Genomic DNA, 19,040 nt, shown 5'->3' on the forward strand with positions numbered 1-19,040 from the left:
CTTGTAGTCAAAAGCCTCCAGGCCCCATCCTAGGTATAGAATCGTTTAGAAAATTGTGAATGTGACCTGGAATTATTTACACTTTTGTGAATTAAGATTGCTTCCTTACTTATTCTGCAAATATATGAACACTTCCTGCGTGCAAAGAATTGAGGCAGCAGATACAAAAATGTTGACGTGGAGGGTGGAGGATGTAATTTTCTATGGAAATAACTATTGTAGCTTTCTTCTGAGTCTCAAAAATTAAAACAGCATATTTGACTTTGCTTTATGATCCCTGAAGTCCCATACAAATCAAAGAGATTTTTGACAACCATAGGCAGTAAGTTAAGGCTAAAAGTTGAAACTACAAACATTTATTAGGTTGAATATGAGAATAAAATAAAAGATAAGTATAGTCACCCCTTGATTATTCAAATTGGCTACAGTTTGTGATTATCAATGCCCTTTGATTCTCCTTCCCCTTTCTACCACCAACTATTGAATATTTCTCCGCTCATTAACACCTGTCTAGGAATGGGAAGGTGAAATGCTAATCAGCCCATTTGGTTAATTGTTAGCTGCTATGATCTTTTTTCTTCTATTTTCTTGGTAGGGAAAGGTTGAAATCTTTTACTAAAATGTTGGCTGTGGATTTCTAAACTTTATGTCACTTTTCCTTTTTTTTTTTTTTACTCCGTAGATAAAAATTCAGATATTTTGTTTTCAGTATGAAATTAAAGAGAATATAAAAATCAAGTAATTCATCAGGTCTCACATGTTTGGAAAATCTTAATCCCCTACAAGGAAGCTTCAGGATTTAATAGTTGCAAGTTTAAGTGTGGCCCTATATAAATAACTGCACTTGCTAAGTGGATTTAGACCAATAGGGAATCACCTTGGGGAAAATGACAGAAGACTACCCTCCCCTTTGCTTCTGGTGGATGTTACAGGACCCTCCCCACACCAAATAAGGGAAGAGGAATGTTCTGAGCATGAAGGGCGCTAAGAATAAATCTGAGCTATCACAGATAAGATTACTTTCAACTCTTTATTTCATGTTTTCTGACATAGACCCCAAGATCTGTAATTATCTTAGGGAAACTGTGGGGGTTTAGACAGTACTTTCTAGTTTTGTTTTGTTTTGTTTTGGCCTATCTTTCTTTGGGGCTGGAGAGCTGGTGTGTGTGTGTGTGTATGTGTGTGTGTGTGTGTGTGTTCCACTAGAGTGCCAAAAAAAAAAAAAAAAGTGCTGAAGAGTCCTAGGGAAATGAGGCTATTTTTGTTCGAAGCTGATACTTCTGCCTGAGCCACAAGTGCAGCTTGGAAAGGGCTCAGGTTGTTTCCAGGGGGAGAACTCTGCAGAGAAGAGACAAAGTTTAACAGGACAACAAAGGAGCAGCAGAAACAGCCAGGAAAACGAAGAGCCCTCACATTTTCACACAGAACCCCCTATCAGAGTTCTCAAATCCTAAAGTATTCTGCAAAGTGCCACTTGACGGGAACTTTTCACCTGCCTTTTCCTTTCTCCAACCACCATGACGGAGATCACTGCTGAAGGTATTGCTACCATTTTCCAATAGTACCGACTAGGAAAAAAAGGTGGAAGTCGATAGTGACATTGACCGTCCATTTGTCGACTTAAATGTTGCTTTTAGATACTTTCTTAATCAATGATTCTATACAGGATTGGAGAAGTGGGTTTTGGTGCTGAGATGCTGATAGATCTGTGTGTTGGGGGAGAGAAGGGGTTTCTCTGAAATTTTGCATGTGGAAACTGTTGTGTGCTATGCCAAAGACCTCAGGTACCAATTGTAACCGGCCCCTCTATAAATAGCTATGGTCATGTAACATCATGGCTAATATCTAACCTTGCAAAACTTACAAGGCTCAAAAGGATAGAAGCCACAATGAACTTGAAATGTTGCATCTAATATTTAACCATGGAAGAATGATTTTGAGTACTTTTGCTTTATGATATTTTAAAATGCGGATCTTAAATTTGTTTTCCTTTTCTAATTTCAATGTATAAATATGCACACACACGTATATAAGATTTATATACAACTTAAGATGTAAGTGCCCCCACAAAATTTGTATACATTTTACTATTGGTAGATAGTCAGAGACAAGGTTTGGAAATACACAAAATATAGATAAATATGATTTTAAAATAAAGAAATTCAAATTCTGATTCTTTTCACACACTCATGTCTCTTTTGCATTTACACAAGGAACTCTATCTTTCTGTAAAAGTAAATATTTTGTTTCAGTGCTTATTCTGAAAAGGTCTATGCCCTAACTAAAACGCAATTTTTAATTATTCGACCATGGTAGCAATCGTTTCACCTATATGCAAATATATAAATATATAACAATATTTATATTTCTTAGAATAAAAAGACCCTTTAAAACAACTAAAGCATTTTAAATACAGACACAATCCAGTTCTAGTTGGGGTAAAAATCTAAGAGGTGGATCTAAAATTTGCTTCTGACAGCTGTAAGAAAATCAGACAGGTGGTGCTCTCATCAGCTTCCAAGTTGAATGCTGTTCTGGTTTGTTTTTAATTAGACAACTGAAAAATAGAACGTGTGGTTTTGGCTCTTCGCGTAGACGTTAGTATGGACACACAGAGATTTCAGAGTTGGAGATTTTTCAGTCAATATTTATAAGAAGAAATGTCTTACTTGTATATTCCACTGAGAAATTTAGCCTGGCACCCCAAATTAATAAAAACAATTACTGAGAGGTTTCTGTTTATCAGGTATTTTTCTCAGGACTTTGTATTTACTTATTTAAACCTCATGCAATTCAGTTAAGTTGGCATTATTATCTCCATTTTGCAGAAATAGAAACTAAAACTCAGATGTTCAGTGACTTGCTCAAGACTATGGCATTGCCAAGATTAGAAGCCAGCTCCCTTAGACCTAGTTTGTGTTTCTTCTTTTTTATAAAAGGATATCAGGTTTACTCTTTACCAATTTTAGTTCAGAATTTGCTAACTAAATATAAATAGCAATTTTTCCTATTCTTTAGATATTCTGTATCATGTGGCCTTTAGTTTGTCTTAAAGAGAACTATCTATAACAACTTCTTGCTTCACCCTGCACAAGCTATTAAGATACCTATGGGGTGCCTGGGTGGCTCAGTCGGTTAAGCATCCAACTTCAGCTCAGGTCATGATCTCGCGGTCTGTGAGTTTGAGCCCCATGTCAGGGTCTGTGCTGACAGCTCAGAGCATGGAACCTGCTTTGGATTCTGTGTTTCCCTCTCTCTCTGCCCCTCCCCCACTCATGCTCTCTCTCTGTCTCTCTTAAAAATAAACATTAAAAAACATAAGAGACTCTTAAAACTGAAAACAAACTGAGGGTTGATGTGGGGTGGGAGGGAGGGGAGGGTGGGTGATGGGTATTGAGGAGGGCACCTGTGGGGATGAACACTGGGTGTTGTATGGAAACCATTTTGGCAATAAATTTCATATTAAAAAAAATTAAAAAGATACCTGTGAATGTGTTTCCCTCCCTATATATGGGATGTGCACATCCAGCTGATTCAGGAGGTCACTTGACCAAAACATTTTTGGTTTGCCTGTGGATGATCTTTGTAGACCTTTGCACTTGATTCATAACTTTTTTTATGGGAGAATTCTTAATTATTAAATAGAACTTTTGTTTCTGTCTTCTCCATGTGGAGCATCTAAAGGATTTTCAAAAGACTGCCTGGAGTCTCCCATAAAAGTAGTTGAATTAGTAATAAATTAAAGTGTAAAAACACCATCTAGTGATGGTCATTTTCCTCTCCTTACCCCCTGCAGTTCATAGGATCTATGTCATTTGAACACCATTGATGTACTTTTTTTTTCTTTTCTGGAATGATTTATTAATCATATTTCTCAAATAAAAATTAGACTGTCAACTCAAATAGCTGAATTTTTAAGTTTGACACTTCAGTCCTTCTCTGTGGTTATCCAGAGTTTCCTGCACACTTCTCTCCTACACACTTTTCATTTTGTCCTCATGAGTCACACTTTTTTGGGCCCTGGCCACAATAGCCTTCTTTTAGTCTTTCATAGGAGGTGTGCTTTTGTGCAGAACTTTGGTACACATTCTTCCCTTAGTCTGGAATAGTCTTTCGACTCATCTGCTGTATTTCTTTTGTCCCCACTTTTGGGCACATTTCTAAAATGTAAGTACTGTACCAGTAGTCGAGGGCATCTACTGATTACTCTTCCCATCCATTTATCACAAAGTAAGCAAACACCACATAGCACTTATGAAGGTTAGAGCTAGCGTAGCTCCTTGGAGAGCTCTAGTCCACTGGCCTGACCTCAATTTTTGGAAAACTGAGGCTCATACATATTATACCACTCTACTATGGTCATTGATAATTAGAGGAAGTCTGAAGATAAAATTCATGTCTCCTATGGCTTATATCAATGCTTATTCAACTATAATGCAGGTCATGTGGATAAACCTTAAGTTTTACTAAGAACCTTAGTAAGAACCTTCATTAACCTTTTATTAAGAACCTTATTAACTGAAGAGTGTTATGCTAAGTGAAATAAGTCATACAGAGAAAGAGAGATACCATATGTTTTCACTCTTATGTGGATCCTGAGAAACTTAACTGAAGACCATGAGGGAGGGGAAGGAAAAAAAAAGTTAGAGAGGGAGGGAGCCAAACCATAAAAGACTCTTAAAAACTGAGAACAATCTGAGGGTTGATGGGGGGGGGGGGGGAGGGAGGGAGGGTGGGGGATGGGCATTGAGGAGGGCACCTGTTGGGATGAGCACTGGGTGTTATATGGAAACCAATCTGACAATACATTTCATATTAAAAAAAAAGGAACCTTATTAAGAACCTTTATTAAGAACTTTTGTTAAGAACCTAAAGTTCTTTACATAGATTTTCACTGCATGGTCCAAGTTGGATTACTTCATCTGACGGAAAGAAGTAATGCTTTTGTGTTTCAGGTACAGAGCAATAGACGAAGTAGAACTAGACCAAAGTTGAAAGCCAAAGGATTTTAGGAAACAGCATCTTTGATTCTGGCCATGATGAATTAATAAATATAATTATAATAATATTTCACATTTATTTAGAAGACCTTATATGTCAAGCAATGTATGAAGTTTGTTATGTGATCACTGATTCCTCAATTTAACTGAGATAGATATTTTTACTATTGCTATTTATAGAATAAGAACCTGAAGTTTAGAGAGGTTAGGAATGCACCTGAATTTATACAGCTGTATATAGTGTAGCTAGGATTCACATCCAGATCTCTAACCTGAGACATGCTGAATACTTCTCCTTGGTGTGTGAGACTGTTAGCCTAGTGTGGTTTCAGAGGCTGATGGGGGCCTATGCTAGACCCTTATTGTACTATGGCCCATGCTAGGTTGATCAGGTATAATCAGGCCACAGACTGAATCAAACTCAAAGAGTGCCAGGGCTTAGGACTATAAATAGCCTCTACCTTCTTTCCAGAGGCCTAGTTATTCCTAGACAAGTGCCAGAGTTAGCGCCCCTATGAGTCTCATTGTGAATTTTCAACCAGCAATTTCAGCATTTGACAGTATATAGCATTATGTAAAACTACCTTTTGAGTACTTTTAATAATGAAGTATAATTATTTCTTCTTTTAAAGTATAGTTAATTCTTCATAGCTTTTTTGAAAACATAGAAACCTTTTTAAAAGTTGATGAAATATGTAATGTTTTCAAATTGCCAGGTAACTAATATACAAATTATGCATTACTATAATATTTATATAACTGTGTTCTCTGGGTCCAAGGACCTTTAAAACATAGGAAAGTGCAAATTTTTATGTAATAGACTCAAGTTGGTAGAGATCCTATTTGTAATTAACTTACAATTTACTAGAATGCTTAGTTAAGGGAAATTCTGTAAAAAAAGTTAGAAGTTATGTCAAACTCTCAACTTCAATTATATAATTTCAGGATTCAGGAGACGGTTTGTTGTACTAAGTAGGGGATTGTTTCCTCTCTTTTAGCTCAACCATGTTTTACTGCTTCTGTAACAAACCTGTGAGAGGATTCGATGTTCAAAATTTAGAGCGAAAATAGTAATTTATTTTGCACAATGCACTGCTTCAACAGATTCTATAGCACCTCAGTGGCAATTGTCATTCTCAAGAAAAGAGGTCAAGAATTCACAACCAGACTAATTAACTATGCACACAAGTTATGTCACTTAGAGCAATAGACGGTGAAATTACAAGTAGGAGGAGATCCAGATTATATATTTGTGTTTATCTTGCCAAATCAAGAGTGGCATTTTGGCCCAAGTAGAGATGACTTGGGTTGGGAGGTGGAGGAAGAGGATGAGGTACTAGGTTCAACACTTAATGACTTCCAAATTATGTTCTCCTGTTCAAAAAAAGCGATATACCACATATAGAATGTCTACACAACATATAGAATTTTTAGTTCTAGGAACACATTAAAATTTTTTTTTTGATGTTTATTTTTGAAGGAGAGAGAGACAGCATGAGGGGGGAGGGGGCAAGAGAGGGAGACACAGAATCCGAAACAGGCTCCAGGCTCTGAGCTGTCAGCACAGAGCCCGAAGAGGGGCTCGAACCCATAAACCACTAGATGATGACCTGAGCCGAAGTCGGAGGCCCAACCGACTGAGCCACCCAGGCGCCCCCAGGAACACATTTTAAAATTGACATTGACAAGAGGATATATTTGGAGGAGGATCATGATCATAACAGGCACAGTTACATGAAAAGACTTTTGCACAGGTTGTTTAAAGTGTAGATTGGCGGGGAGGAGACAATGCAAAAATCAATAGATAAAAAGTCTGGAAGCCACAGAAAGGCAAACTCTTGGGAAAATATAAGGCAAAACCTAACCAACCATTAAAATGAGAGCTAGAACTAACTCTTCAGATTGAAAACCAATAACAATAACAAAAACAAAACCCAGAATAAAGAGAAACAAAAGAAAAGCAGTGAATGGAACACCGTCTCTAATTATCAAGTAATAGACGGATGAGGAGTATGCTAAAAACTACACCATAGCAGGCAGTCAGCAAAATCCAGGCTATGGGAACCTCTGCAGTACAAACAACAAAATTCCTTTACATAAGTTACTACAAACAAAAAGAGATGTCAAGGAAACCTATAAAACCAAATGTGAAAATAAAGCAACCAATCATAATGTGTATAATTAATGGATCATGATTCAAACAACCTTAAAAAATTTCAATTAAATAATTGGAAACTCCCCACACTTTGAATGTTTGATAGTAGTGATGATGACCTTGTCTTTAGGGATGACCATATTGTGGTATGTTTTAAAACTTCTTATATTATTTGGAGATACATACTCAAATATATATGAATGAGATGATGCAATGTTTGAAACTTCCTTTTAAATAATATTCCACAGAGGAATGTCAATGGGCTGTGTGTGGCATAAGATTGACCATGACTTGATTATATTGAGGCTGATGATGGGTTCATTATAACATTCTGTTTTGTGAATATTCAAGTTTTTCCTTAATAAAGAGCTAGGGGGAATAAAAGAACAGAGCTGGTGTATTTAGTAAATACTTTTAGTAACAATTTACTTTTTGTTATATACATGGGTCAATGAATCCATTGACCACCAAATTTATTTGTAAGTGCAAATTACTGTCTAAATTAACAGTCTGCTGTCATTGAAATGGAAACCAAATATGCTTGTATTAGACAGAGGGGTCCAGACATGTGTATTACATTTGTAATAGCAGAAAAGGAAACAATGCTCTTTAAATATATCTGTTATGATGTGGGAATTTGGAGGTTCATTTCATATCATTTCTCAAAATTATTAGTGACATTACTTAGACATCTTAATTAGTAACAGATCATTTTCAAGATGGTCCATGTGAAAACCTGAGAAGAAATTGAAAACCCAAGAGGTCAATATGAGGCAAAGAAAAATAGTTCCAAAAAATGCTGTAGTCAGGAACATGGTATTTACTGACAGGGTATTAAGGACCAAGTCTTGCATGAATATCTTTTAAAAATATCACAGAAACAGTGAAAGCCTAAAAGGCCTTTCACATAAACCTGATTAGTCTGATTCTAAAACTTCTCAATCTTCTTTCCTGCTCAAGTTGAATTTAGAAAAAGAGAAGAAAAGCAAATTGTGAAAACCAGTGGGTGACATAATTCGTTGAAAGTGAGAGAGGACAAGGAGTGCAGAGCTGAGAGAAAACAGCATTAAAATAATTAAAGGCAGTGTGATAGAGTGCAACGTGCATGGAGTTTAAGTCAGAAATCTGAGTTCCAGCAGTAGTCCCACTTCTTAACCATACACTGGGGGAGGATGAGGAGCCTCATGGGAGGGGCGGAATAATAAGGCCAGAAGAATGTTTTCAGATACAGAAAATGTATCTTTTTAGTGTCAACCTTTGCTGGGTTCCATTAAGAAGCTTTTTGTTGTAGCTTTTGTTATTATTTCTAAGAGTGATTCTTTTTTTTCTATCACATTTTAAGCACACAGCACCCATTGAAGATGTTCTGTTTGGCAGTTTAAATGCTACTTAATTTTTTTCCTGTTTGTTTTTGGTCATCATTGTGACTCTGATTTATAAAACCATGCTACTTTTACAATGCAAAAATGAATTGAGCCTATTCAGCTATTATTCTAAAGGCTTAGGAATCCCTAGAGACTTAAAGCCTTCAATGCTGTTTGCATTAATTTTTAATCAGTTAACAATATTTAATATAAGGGAAACATAAAATGGTGCAACTAAGCAATTTTAAGGCGGTCTGTGCTGACCTTTGGGTTGAATATATCAATTTGAAAAGAGAATGCATACATAGATTTTCCAGTTAAGCTTTTGGTTTTACAGTTATAGAGTTTAAATCATTACTCTTTTCTTCCTTCAAATAAAAAGAAATACTTTAGCAAAATGTTTAATATTTAAAAAAAATAAGTATTATTTAAAGCAACATATTTAAAATGAGAAATTTAGGGGAAAACCTTTATCTGGAAACCATGCATTAGCATAATACAATAATTCCAAGTTTATGGAGTTTAGATTCCGTTCAACTTAAAGTTCTAGGAAGATCTAGCAAAGGTAAGTTTTGCATCCCAAATTCCCACTTTCTCTGATTTACATGAGTGCCATGAATAATTTCTCATAGGAAGTGCCTATTTGAGTGTCACATGAACATGTATTGCCCCAAGTGAGGGTTAAGCAGAGATCGATGAACTTTCTGGTCCAAGAAAAGATAGTATTTTCCATCTTCAAAGGAAATTAAAAAGAATATCCTTGGCAAATGTGTAATGAATAAAGTTCTGCTTCTCTCTGTACTAGTTATGCTCTCTAAACATCAAACATCTCCACATCTCTGTGCCTGAAGTCAAGCTGTCAAAAGCACACGGAATTTACGATTTTGAGAGATCCTTTGGTATGTAAATGAGCTGTTTCCTCATAAGCCATGGAGTCCATCTCACTTATGATGTACTTCGTATTACATTTAAATATGTATGGTTCATATAGTTTCTAATTCGGTATCTGTGGCAAGGGCTGGGGTATGTGGTCTTCACTTAAAGCTACAATCTTTTAATCTAGAAGAACAAAGATAATTTATGTTCTGCAACCTGCTTTTTAGCAGGGCACGTGAGGCTAGAACTTGCTGTTAGAGACTGGTTTTATCATTGCTACTCATTTGCTCTTTCCTCCTCCTTTTCCCTATACAGGTTAATGAAATGCTGAGAAAGAAACAAAAGAAAGAGCTCTTAATATAATATACACATCATATATACAACTTAGGGCATTGGTGAGCTTATGGATGTGAATCATTTACTACTTCTTTATACTTTGAAAACATTTTTAGCAAGATTTCCCTGGAAAATTTATTGTTGCTTGCTAAAATAAATCATCATATGACTCAGAGAATTTTCTGTTTGTGGTAGACAGTTGATATGACATCAAAACAAAAATGGTAATTATAAAGTGACATTTCTTTGACCTCTAGTGCCAGAGCTATTATTTTTATCCATCGTTATTCTTATTTTACTTATGTATAATTGCCTGAGGGAAAAGAATGTGGTATAAAATCTAGAAGTTACCACAGTATGGTGAAATGCCAAGTTTGTGAATTTAAATATGCAGAAGCATTAGGCATTGCATTTAGAGAAAAGCAAACAAAGAAAATACATCCATTTGAAATATAACAAAATTATAGACTCTGTGGTATTAATTACCAACCTATAATTAGGTTTATAAGGCAGGAGGTCATGTCGGAGTTTCAGTTGTAGTCAATATTTTAGAACGTATTGTGTCCCAAGCTGAATACCAGACAATGGGGAAATGAAGAGATATAATACGAAGTCCCTGATTCTGATACAGTAGATTGAAAAACAAACAGAAGAGGGCAAAAGATAATCATTAGATTGAAGACTGAACAGATTTAAAAACATAAACTCCAGTTTGGATTTATGAATGATGAGTTAATTGATCTAGTTGACAAAATCATGCTATTGTTCATAAATCTTATGATCAGTGAGGACACATTGAAACTTGCTTAAAAAAGTAACTTTAGAATGATTGAGTGTCCTATTCTTCACTCTGGTAATTTGCAGTGCACATGCCATTATTGGACCATGAAATCGCTGGCCAAAGTACAGAGATCATGAATAGGTTTGATCAATGAAGAGATGAAAGAAAAAGAGAGAAGGGGTAGGTGAGAATTAGTGGTCTGTGGGATGAGGCCCTAGGACAGTCAAGGTACAGAGTTACCTGGCTAAGAAACTGGATAAAAATCCTGGTTTAAACACTCTAGTTTTGTTAAGGCCCCCTATTGCTGTATCATGGAAAAGGATGGATGTCTTACATTCATGACTTATTTTGAACCAGTAGTTTGATATAATCCCTAGTTTTTGGCCCTCTGATGTGAGTGTGCTCCCAGTATTTGTATGTCCATTGCTGTTTTTGATCGTCAAATACCCTACTTGAGCTCAGTTTGTATTTTGGGAACACTATTTTCAATTCATGAAAAAAAAGATGAAATAACACTGTCATAAAAATGACCACTAAATGACTTTCTTCAGGTTAATGATAAGAAATCAGTTGTTACAAACTAATTTTGTGGTTACTGTTGTTCTAAGTGCTATGGGAACTAGTGTTATAGGCCAGTGGTCTTGTTATGGTGTCCTATAAAGGCACTGCATTAAGCATTGAGGGAAGGCAAGAGGGTTTTTGAGATACTAGGGAAAGGCCTTTATCAAAGAAAGGATGAAGAGACATGATCCTTAGTCCCAAGTTCAGAAGACAGGAAGTACCTAAGGTAGCAGAAATGGCTAGATTTAAGTAGTAACTCAGCAGAAACCTCTAAAGACTTTGCTCACAGTGACTGAAAGGGTTATATTAGAAATAATAGCTTTGGCAGGTCTCAAGAAGTTTTGCTTATCTCTTGAATCAAGTAGACCAGGTTTACTATTCAGTTTCTGCCCAGTCTTTGGATCTGAAAACCTTGCAGGTCCTGACTAGAATTGACTTGTCATAACCATAATACAGCCTGGGGCCCTGTCTTTGAGTGCCATAGGATCTCAATAACCAGGTGTTTTGGAACATGGTGTCCTTATCTTTGTCTCTTTCCTCTGTCATTCATTTATGGATGGAAAGGGACAAACCTGCTGACACACTCAAAGATATTTAATAAGTATGTGCACTTCACGTAGTTGCTTTGGCCAGTAACTGTGTTAAGTCTGTGGATGAAATGTGAAATATATGTAAACCAGCCCTCAAGGGAAGATGAGATAATTGTAGAAATAACTATATGAGAGAAGGCTGTCAGTTGCCTAAAAGAAGTACAGATAAAATTATATATAAAAACTGTGAGATAGTTTCCTGGGTTTCTCATCACTCAAGTTTAAAGTAGACACCATTTACACATATGAAATAACTAGAGTATAAATTAATGTGTAACAAAGAAATCAAATGTTTTGAGGTATGAGTGTCAGGAAAACCCGAGAAGCAGGAGAATAAACGGACATGGTTGATCAGAGACTATTATTAAGTTAAAACTTGAAAGATACTAAAGGAGGTGCCTGGATGGCTCAGTTGGTTAAATGTCTGACTCTTGATTTCAGCTGAGGTCATGATCTCATGGTTTGTGAGTTTGAGCCCCAGTTGGGCTCCGGGCTGACAGTGTGAAGCCTGCTTGGGATTCTCTCTCTCTCTCCCTCTCTCTCTGCCCCTCCCCCACTCACACTTTCTCTCTCAGAATAAATAAGAAATGTTTAAAAACAAATAAATTGAAGGATATTTCTAAATGAAAGAACAGGAGCATAAAGGAAAATCAAAGAATTAAGTTTTCACCAACATCCCTAGATCCTAAAAGTTTCAGGTTAATATATCTAGCAAACAATTATTTAATATATTTTTACTAATACCTTGGTTTCATGCTCTATGTGAAAGCATCAAAGCTGGAGGAGTCATCCTCTATTAGCATTTGGGACAGGAGAATTAGTCAAAGATCTTTCCAAGACATTGCAGGTTAGTTAGCATATAGTAGCACTCGTCACTATCATTTTAACTCCACAAACAATTACAGACATCTTCCAATGGAGATGCTAACTACACCCCAGTGAGCAACCAACAAGAACCTAAGGCAAAGATGAGCATAAATTCTAATGGTTGTGAAGGAGGTGGGATTAAAGTACTCAACTATGAGAAACTGCTGACTTAGTTATCTTCCAGTTCTACATAGAAGATTCTTTTAGGCCAATATAAGAGATTTGGATTAGTGAGAAGATCTTTTTAATATTTTCCAGTCAGTTACCAACTAAGAGTTTGTATAACATCTATGGTATATACCATCTGTTTCAATGATTAGAAAGTTATTTGGGATAGAATGAAATCCTTACTGAAATATAATTATATTTGGCTGTCTTGATTTGCACTTATAATTCTGTAGTAGAAAGGGAAAAAAAGATGATAATTTTAAAGAAGTGTGGGGCAAAGGGATTCACAAACCAAATGGAATGACCCAATTTCCTCTGGAGAAAAATCAGTGAAAGGTGATGGCTTATTTTCTGTGTCCTTGAGCTAATGAGTTAAGAAGTGACAGCATAATTTGAAGAGAGGCACAGGTGGAAACATCTCTGATAGGTAAACTGAAAGATAGTACTTTGCAAAATTGCCTCTCATACAGTATTACAGAAGCTAAATAATAAACTTGAGAGTGGATTATATGTCCTTACTTCATAGTCAACTTATATTGTGACATATTGAACTCTGCATGTCTGCTTAAAGTACTTCCAATGTTTCTTTAATTCCTTGCAACACTACCAAGATGACAAATATGTTTTCCAATATTGCAGGAACTCACTTAAAATTAAGCTGTTAGGTAACACTGACCTAGAAGCCAGAATGCACAAGAACTCTAAGTGAAAAAAAATTCGATAACTGTGGCAATGTTTTAATAACAGTGTCCCACTTGGTTTTCAAGAGACCAGCCACCTCATCAGTTCAGTGTTAAAAAATATTATGAGTCATCACAGTTTTTAAAATACTAAAAAAGAAACTTTTTGTAAAATACAGGCACTGAAGCTGCATAAATCATATATATTTGTATATCATTTACTAAACAATAAGGAAATAATATCCACATAACCAATATCCAAGTCAGGAAACAATGTTTCTGTTACCTCTGAAGAATATTCCCATCTGTTACCCACCCACTGACTCTAATTTTGGTTTTGCTTTCCAATCAAGATTCCTCTTTGTCCATACCTTTCTCCACAGGGAACAACTATTCTGATTTTTTTGATAACAATTTTTTTACTTTGCTTTATAGCTTTATGACCTCCACATCCATAAACGATATAGTTTAGTTTGGCCAAGTTTGTTCTTTCTAAAAATGGAACCACACAGCATGCATTATTCTGTGCATAATTCTTGCTGCATTAATTCAACACTATGTTTGTAAGACTCATCTATTTTGTTGTATGTAGTTGTAGTTCATGTTATTCTTGCTGCACAGTATTCCACTGTATGATTGTCATAATTTATTTATCCACTTGAATGTTTTAAAGTTGAGAGGCTGTTATGAATGATACTGTTATGATCATTTTTTTTCTTTCTAGCTTTAATATTCTCTGGTTCTATCATTAATGTGTATTTATTTCATGGCACTATGCTCTGTGTTAAAAAGGTGAATTCAGCATAAAGAAGATACCTTGTTTACTCAGATTGGGTCGTATATATTATCATTTAAATCTAGTTGAAAAACATAGAGAAAGTGTGACCTCAGTGGCCATCTACTAGACATGCCTTAACTTGTTTTTCAGAAGAAATTGATGTATCCCTATAAGATATATAAAATAAAATGGGTATTTGGGAGAGCAGGGAGAGAATGAATAGAATAGTAAGAACTTCTTGAAGATAAAGAAGTAATCCTCAATGTATAATGACCCCTATTTGAGACTGTACAGGAAGCAACCCAAAAGTTGACATTTTTTTAAAAGTTTGTTTACTTATTTTGAGAGAGAGAGAGAAAGTGCAAGAGGGGAAGGGACAAAGAGAGAGGGAGAGAGAGAATCCTAAGCAGGCCTGCACTGTCAGCACAGAGCCAGATGTGGGGTTCGAACTCATGAACCATGAGATCAAGACGTGAGCTGAGATCAAGAGTCATATGTTTAACCAACTGAGCCACCCAGGCATCCCTCAAATTTGACATTTAGACCCAGCATAATCTGGCATAAAAAAGAGATTGTTCAACAAATATTATTGAATGAAGGTGTATGGAGGTCAGGAGCTCAACATATGCATACAGAAACTCATTAACTTCTTCCCAGTTATTCCTCTGACTCTGCAGAATTTTGTCTTTTTCCTATTTGCTCAGTCTCTAACTTTTAGATTCTCCATTTCTTGATTTCATATTTTCTTCCTTATTCCCACTGTTCCTGCTTTAATTTAAACTCCTATCATTTCATATTTGGATCCCTGTATGTGACACATTGTATTTTTCACAAGCGGCAGTGGCAATATTTCCCACCCCACTTTCTCTTCTCATAATGTGATCTTGACTTTTTTTTTCACTGAGAAGTGAGGTCTATTTTTCCTCCTCTTGAATCCAGAGAGACTCATCTGATCCACTCAACAGATAAAATACAATAAAAATGATACTGTATGGCTTTCAAAGATAGATCATAAAAATGCCAGTCGGTCTGTCTTGCTCTCTTGGGATATTTACTTTTGAAACATGCTATAAGAAGCTTAAGCACCCTGTTGGGAGAACCATAATGAAAGAAACAAGTCCTTGGCTGATAAACCCAGCTAAGCTCCCTGTTAACCAGCACCAACTTTTCAGCCATATGAGTGAGCCATCTTGAAAATGGATCCTACAGTCCCCAGGCGAGCCACCCTAGGTGATACTTGTGGAGCAAAGACAAATCATACCTGCTGAACTCTAACTAAATTGCATATCTCTGAGAAAAATGAGTGATTATATAAGTTTGAGGCCACTAAGTTTCGGAATGTTTTATTATGCAACAATACATAACTGCTACACTATTACTGTGACATAAGCATCCATCTAATCTCCTGACCCCTAACCCATCTTCCACATGACTACCAAATTAAATCTATAATTCTATACCACCCATTGTCTAGTGGTAACTTACAGCTGCTTCAGCCAGATTCAACATGATGTTAGTCAATTGAAAAATTGTTATATTTCTACAACTTTATCATTCATTTGTCCACACATTCATTACTTTAGCCAAAAATATTTAAGGAATGTTAGCTATTATAAAAGTGTTCTAGTCCCTGGAGGTATGTTAATTGAAAAAAGAAAAGAAGGAGAAAAAGAGGAAGAAGAGGAAGAGGTAGGAGAAGAAGAAGGAAAAGAAAGAGAGAAGAAGTAGTAGGAGGAAGAGAAAGAGGAGAAGGAAGGGAAAGAAAGGAGGAGGAGAAGAAAGAAGGAGGAGAAGGAAAAGAAGAGACAGAGAGAGAGGAAAAAAATTCCTGCTGTCGAAAGACTCACTGAACCAAATTCTCAGTCACACCCCACTTGGAGATTCTGCAAATGTGAATGGGCATTTTTTTTTTTTTTGCGGGGGTTGGTGGGGATTTAGTGTGCTTAAAATATGTCTTGATTGTGGACCAAGGAATTTAAATTTGTAAGATCTCCACACAATAATTTATAGAACAGGCCTAAGCAACACCTTGCATAGAGTAGTGCTCACATAATGTGTATGGATTGATAAAGAATAGAGAGAAGGGCACATGGCTAGATCAGTTGGTTGAGCACTCAGCTCTTGATTTCAGCTCAGGTCATGATCTCATGGTTTGTGGGATAGAGCCCTGTGTCAGGCTCCGAGCTGACATCGCAGAGCCTGCTTGGGATTCTCTCTCTGCCCTTCTATTTCCCTCCCCCACACTCTCTCTCTCTTTCAAAAAAAAACTTTAAAAAAGAATAGAGGGAATATTAGTTATGGCATATAGAATAATGACCATCTAGGATATCCATGCCTCAATCCCCAGAATCTGTGAATATGTTATCTTACATGGCAAAAGGGAATTTGCAGGTGTGATTAAATTAAGTACCTAGAGATGGAGAGATTATCCTGGGTTACCTGGATGGCTTAAACTAACCACATGAGTTTAAAAGTGGAGAATGTTCTTGGTTGTGGTTAGAGGCAGATGCGATGTCAAGATCTGACCAGCCACCAGTAGCTTTAAAGATGGGAGAAGAGGCCATAAGCCAAGGAGCACAGTAGTCTGCAGAACCTGGAAAGGGCAAGGAGACTGATTCTCCCCTGGTCCCCCAGGAAGGAACATAGCCTTGCAGACACCTTGATTTTAGCCCCTTGAGACCTATGATGGACTTCTGAGTCCCAGAACTGCACGATATAAATTCATGTTATTTCGAGCCATCAAGTTTGTGGCCATTTGTTATGTTAGCAGTAGAAAACTAATATGCTGCTGCCTATCTGATTACTGTAAGTCTGTCTTATATGTTAAGAGACAAATTTTCAGAAGGCACATATAAAGTTGACATAGAAGAAAGGCAAAATTTTTTTCCACAATGTATTTTTACATAAGTCACTTTTTAAGTAAATAAGTCTCCCCTTTATATAAGAAACCTGAGACTAAAAAGAAGCCACATTTTCAAGGTCACAGAGCTCATTATTGGGACAATTAACAATAATTAATAACTAATTAGATTATTCTTTCTGCAGAAATGCATACTGAATTTCCTTCCAATAAACTTGTAAGTAACATTTCCCCCCCTAATAATAAGCAAAGTTAGAGAGACACCTCATTTGATTTGTCTCTGTCATCAATGGATAATTGCAAATCTTTGGAAAGAGGATTGTAGTTCATGCAATATTTATTCCTTCTTAATATCTCTACAGCTAATCTGCTTACATTCAATACTATGAATATTTCTGAAACACAAATTGTTATTTAATCAATAACACTTGTATATTTATCTAGTCACCTACACACAATATATAATACATGTTGTCCACACCGTCTTTGGATGATTGTAGAGTGAACTTCTTCAAAAGGCTCTCTTAGTTCTTAAATGAGGACATCTTGCCCTTCTTTGGAATGGGTATCCTTCACCTGCGTAGGTTTGTACACACCAGGAAGGTATGTACATTTTCCGCTGGATAAGGGCCTATTAATAGAAAACTGACACTACAGCAGTTAAAAAAAATCAGGTCAGAGATTAATTTCATGGAACCCACAGTCATGTCAGCTAAACATGATCTGTTTGAGGTAGGCGAAAAATGTGTGATCACTTTGCTTGCTGTTCAAACTAAAATAAATATGTCTCCCTTTTATATTCGGATTCTGAGACATTCTGTCATTTAGAATTTCTAAAGTATTCTTGCATAAAATTTCTGCAGATTTTCAACTACTAACACAATCTTTGTGCTTAAACATCTTCCCAATAAGGTCAATTAAAGAAAAAAAGTGATCAGAGTGTGTAATACAGGAAGATATGAGAAATTAGCTTAATTAAAATTGTTGAAGTAATAAAAGTTAGAAAAGAAAAACTTGGAATTAAGTAAACATGAAATTAGATTTATAGGAAAACAAACTTGCCTTAGTTTGACCTGAAAACAATAGTTTCCACTACAGGGCAGAATGCAGGTAGACAGACATACCTTTGTTGATAAATATGAAAGGAAAATTTTCAGAAGCAACAGAGCAAAATTGTAAGTGGTAAGAAACCATAAATACATAGTGTTTGTGTAGTATTTACATAGTATAAATGCATACAAACATTTATATAGTATAAATGCATGTAAACATTTATATAGTATATATGCATACAAATAGAAAGTATACATAAATTTCACTTGTTATGCATAGAATAAGATATGCATGTAAAGTTTTTATTTTAATAAATATTGCGTTCCTACAACATAGAGACACTGTCATGAAGCACTAAAATAAATTATTTGATCAACATATTACAAAAGATATAATATTGTGGTAGAAAGATTTTTAATAAATATAATTAAAATAATTTTAAAAACCTTTATTTTAAGTATAATAGCTTAAGGTTAGTAGCTAGTAATGACATTTTTACTCTAGAATAATTTTGCAGGCATGTCTTGTTTTTCTAAATTTATACTCTATATATCTTTGAATTAATATTAAAAGAATTAATCTGAGGTTATTAAAAAATATAGCTAAGTATTGCCCCATAGTAATACTTATGTTCTTTGAATGGTGGTGTGTTCGAAGTAGGAAGTGATATAAACATACTTAGACCCATGCCTTCCAAACTTTGATGTGCATATGAATCAGCTGGGAATTTTTCTAAAAAGCAGGTTCTTATTCAGTAGGTTTGGGATGGGGCCCGAGAGTCTGCCTTTCTAACAAGCTCTCAGGTGCTGAGAATGCTACTGGTCTATGGACCACACTTTAAGAATATACTATGGTATTTTAAGAAGTGCATAGAGAAAAATTCTGCTTTTGGTTTTAGTCTCTAATTTTTCAACTGAAATGAATAAATCATGGATATCCTGGTTTATCCAAGGACCAAAAAGGAGGAATAA

The 19,040-nt window shown here is 35.8% G+C and overlaps 1 protein-coding gene across 22 annotated transcripts in view; it reads left to right on the top strand.

Moving 5' to 3' along the window:
• The first annotated feature begins 1,077 nt into the window (after positions 1-1,077).
• TRDN (triadin) overlaps positions 1,078-19,040 on the top strand; it is a 385,182-nt gene continuing 367,219 nt past the window's right edge. For 4 of the 22 annotated variants that reach the window (XM_053222300.1, XM_053222309.1, XM_053222299.1 and 1 more), the window contains exon 1: positions 1,087-1,539. In XM_053222300.1, the coding sequence (XP_053078275.1) occupies positions 1,518-1,539 (22 nt within the window). In that variant the 5' untranslated portion in view covers positions 1,087-1,517. Of the gene's footprint in view, positions 1,540-19,040 lie in introns of all 22 variants that reach the window. The other 18 variants (XM_053222302.1, XM_053222294.1, XM_053222293.1 and 15 more) reach the window with 9 other exon arrangements.

Source organism: Acinonyx jubatus, chromosome B2, assembly GCF_027475565.1.
Source record: "Acinonyx jubatus isolate Ajub_Pintada_27869175 chromosome B2, VMU_Ajub_asm_v1.0, whole genome shotgun sequence".
Taxonomy (NCBI): Eukaryota; Metazoa; Chordata; class Mammalia; order Carnivora; family Felidae; genus Acinonyx; species Acinonyx jubatus.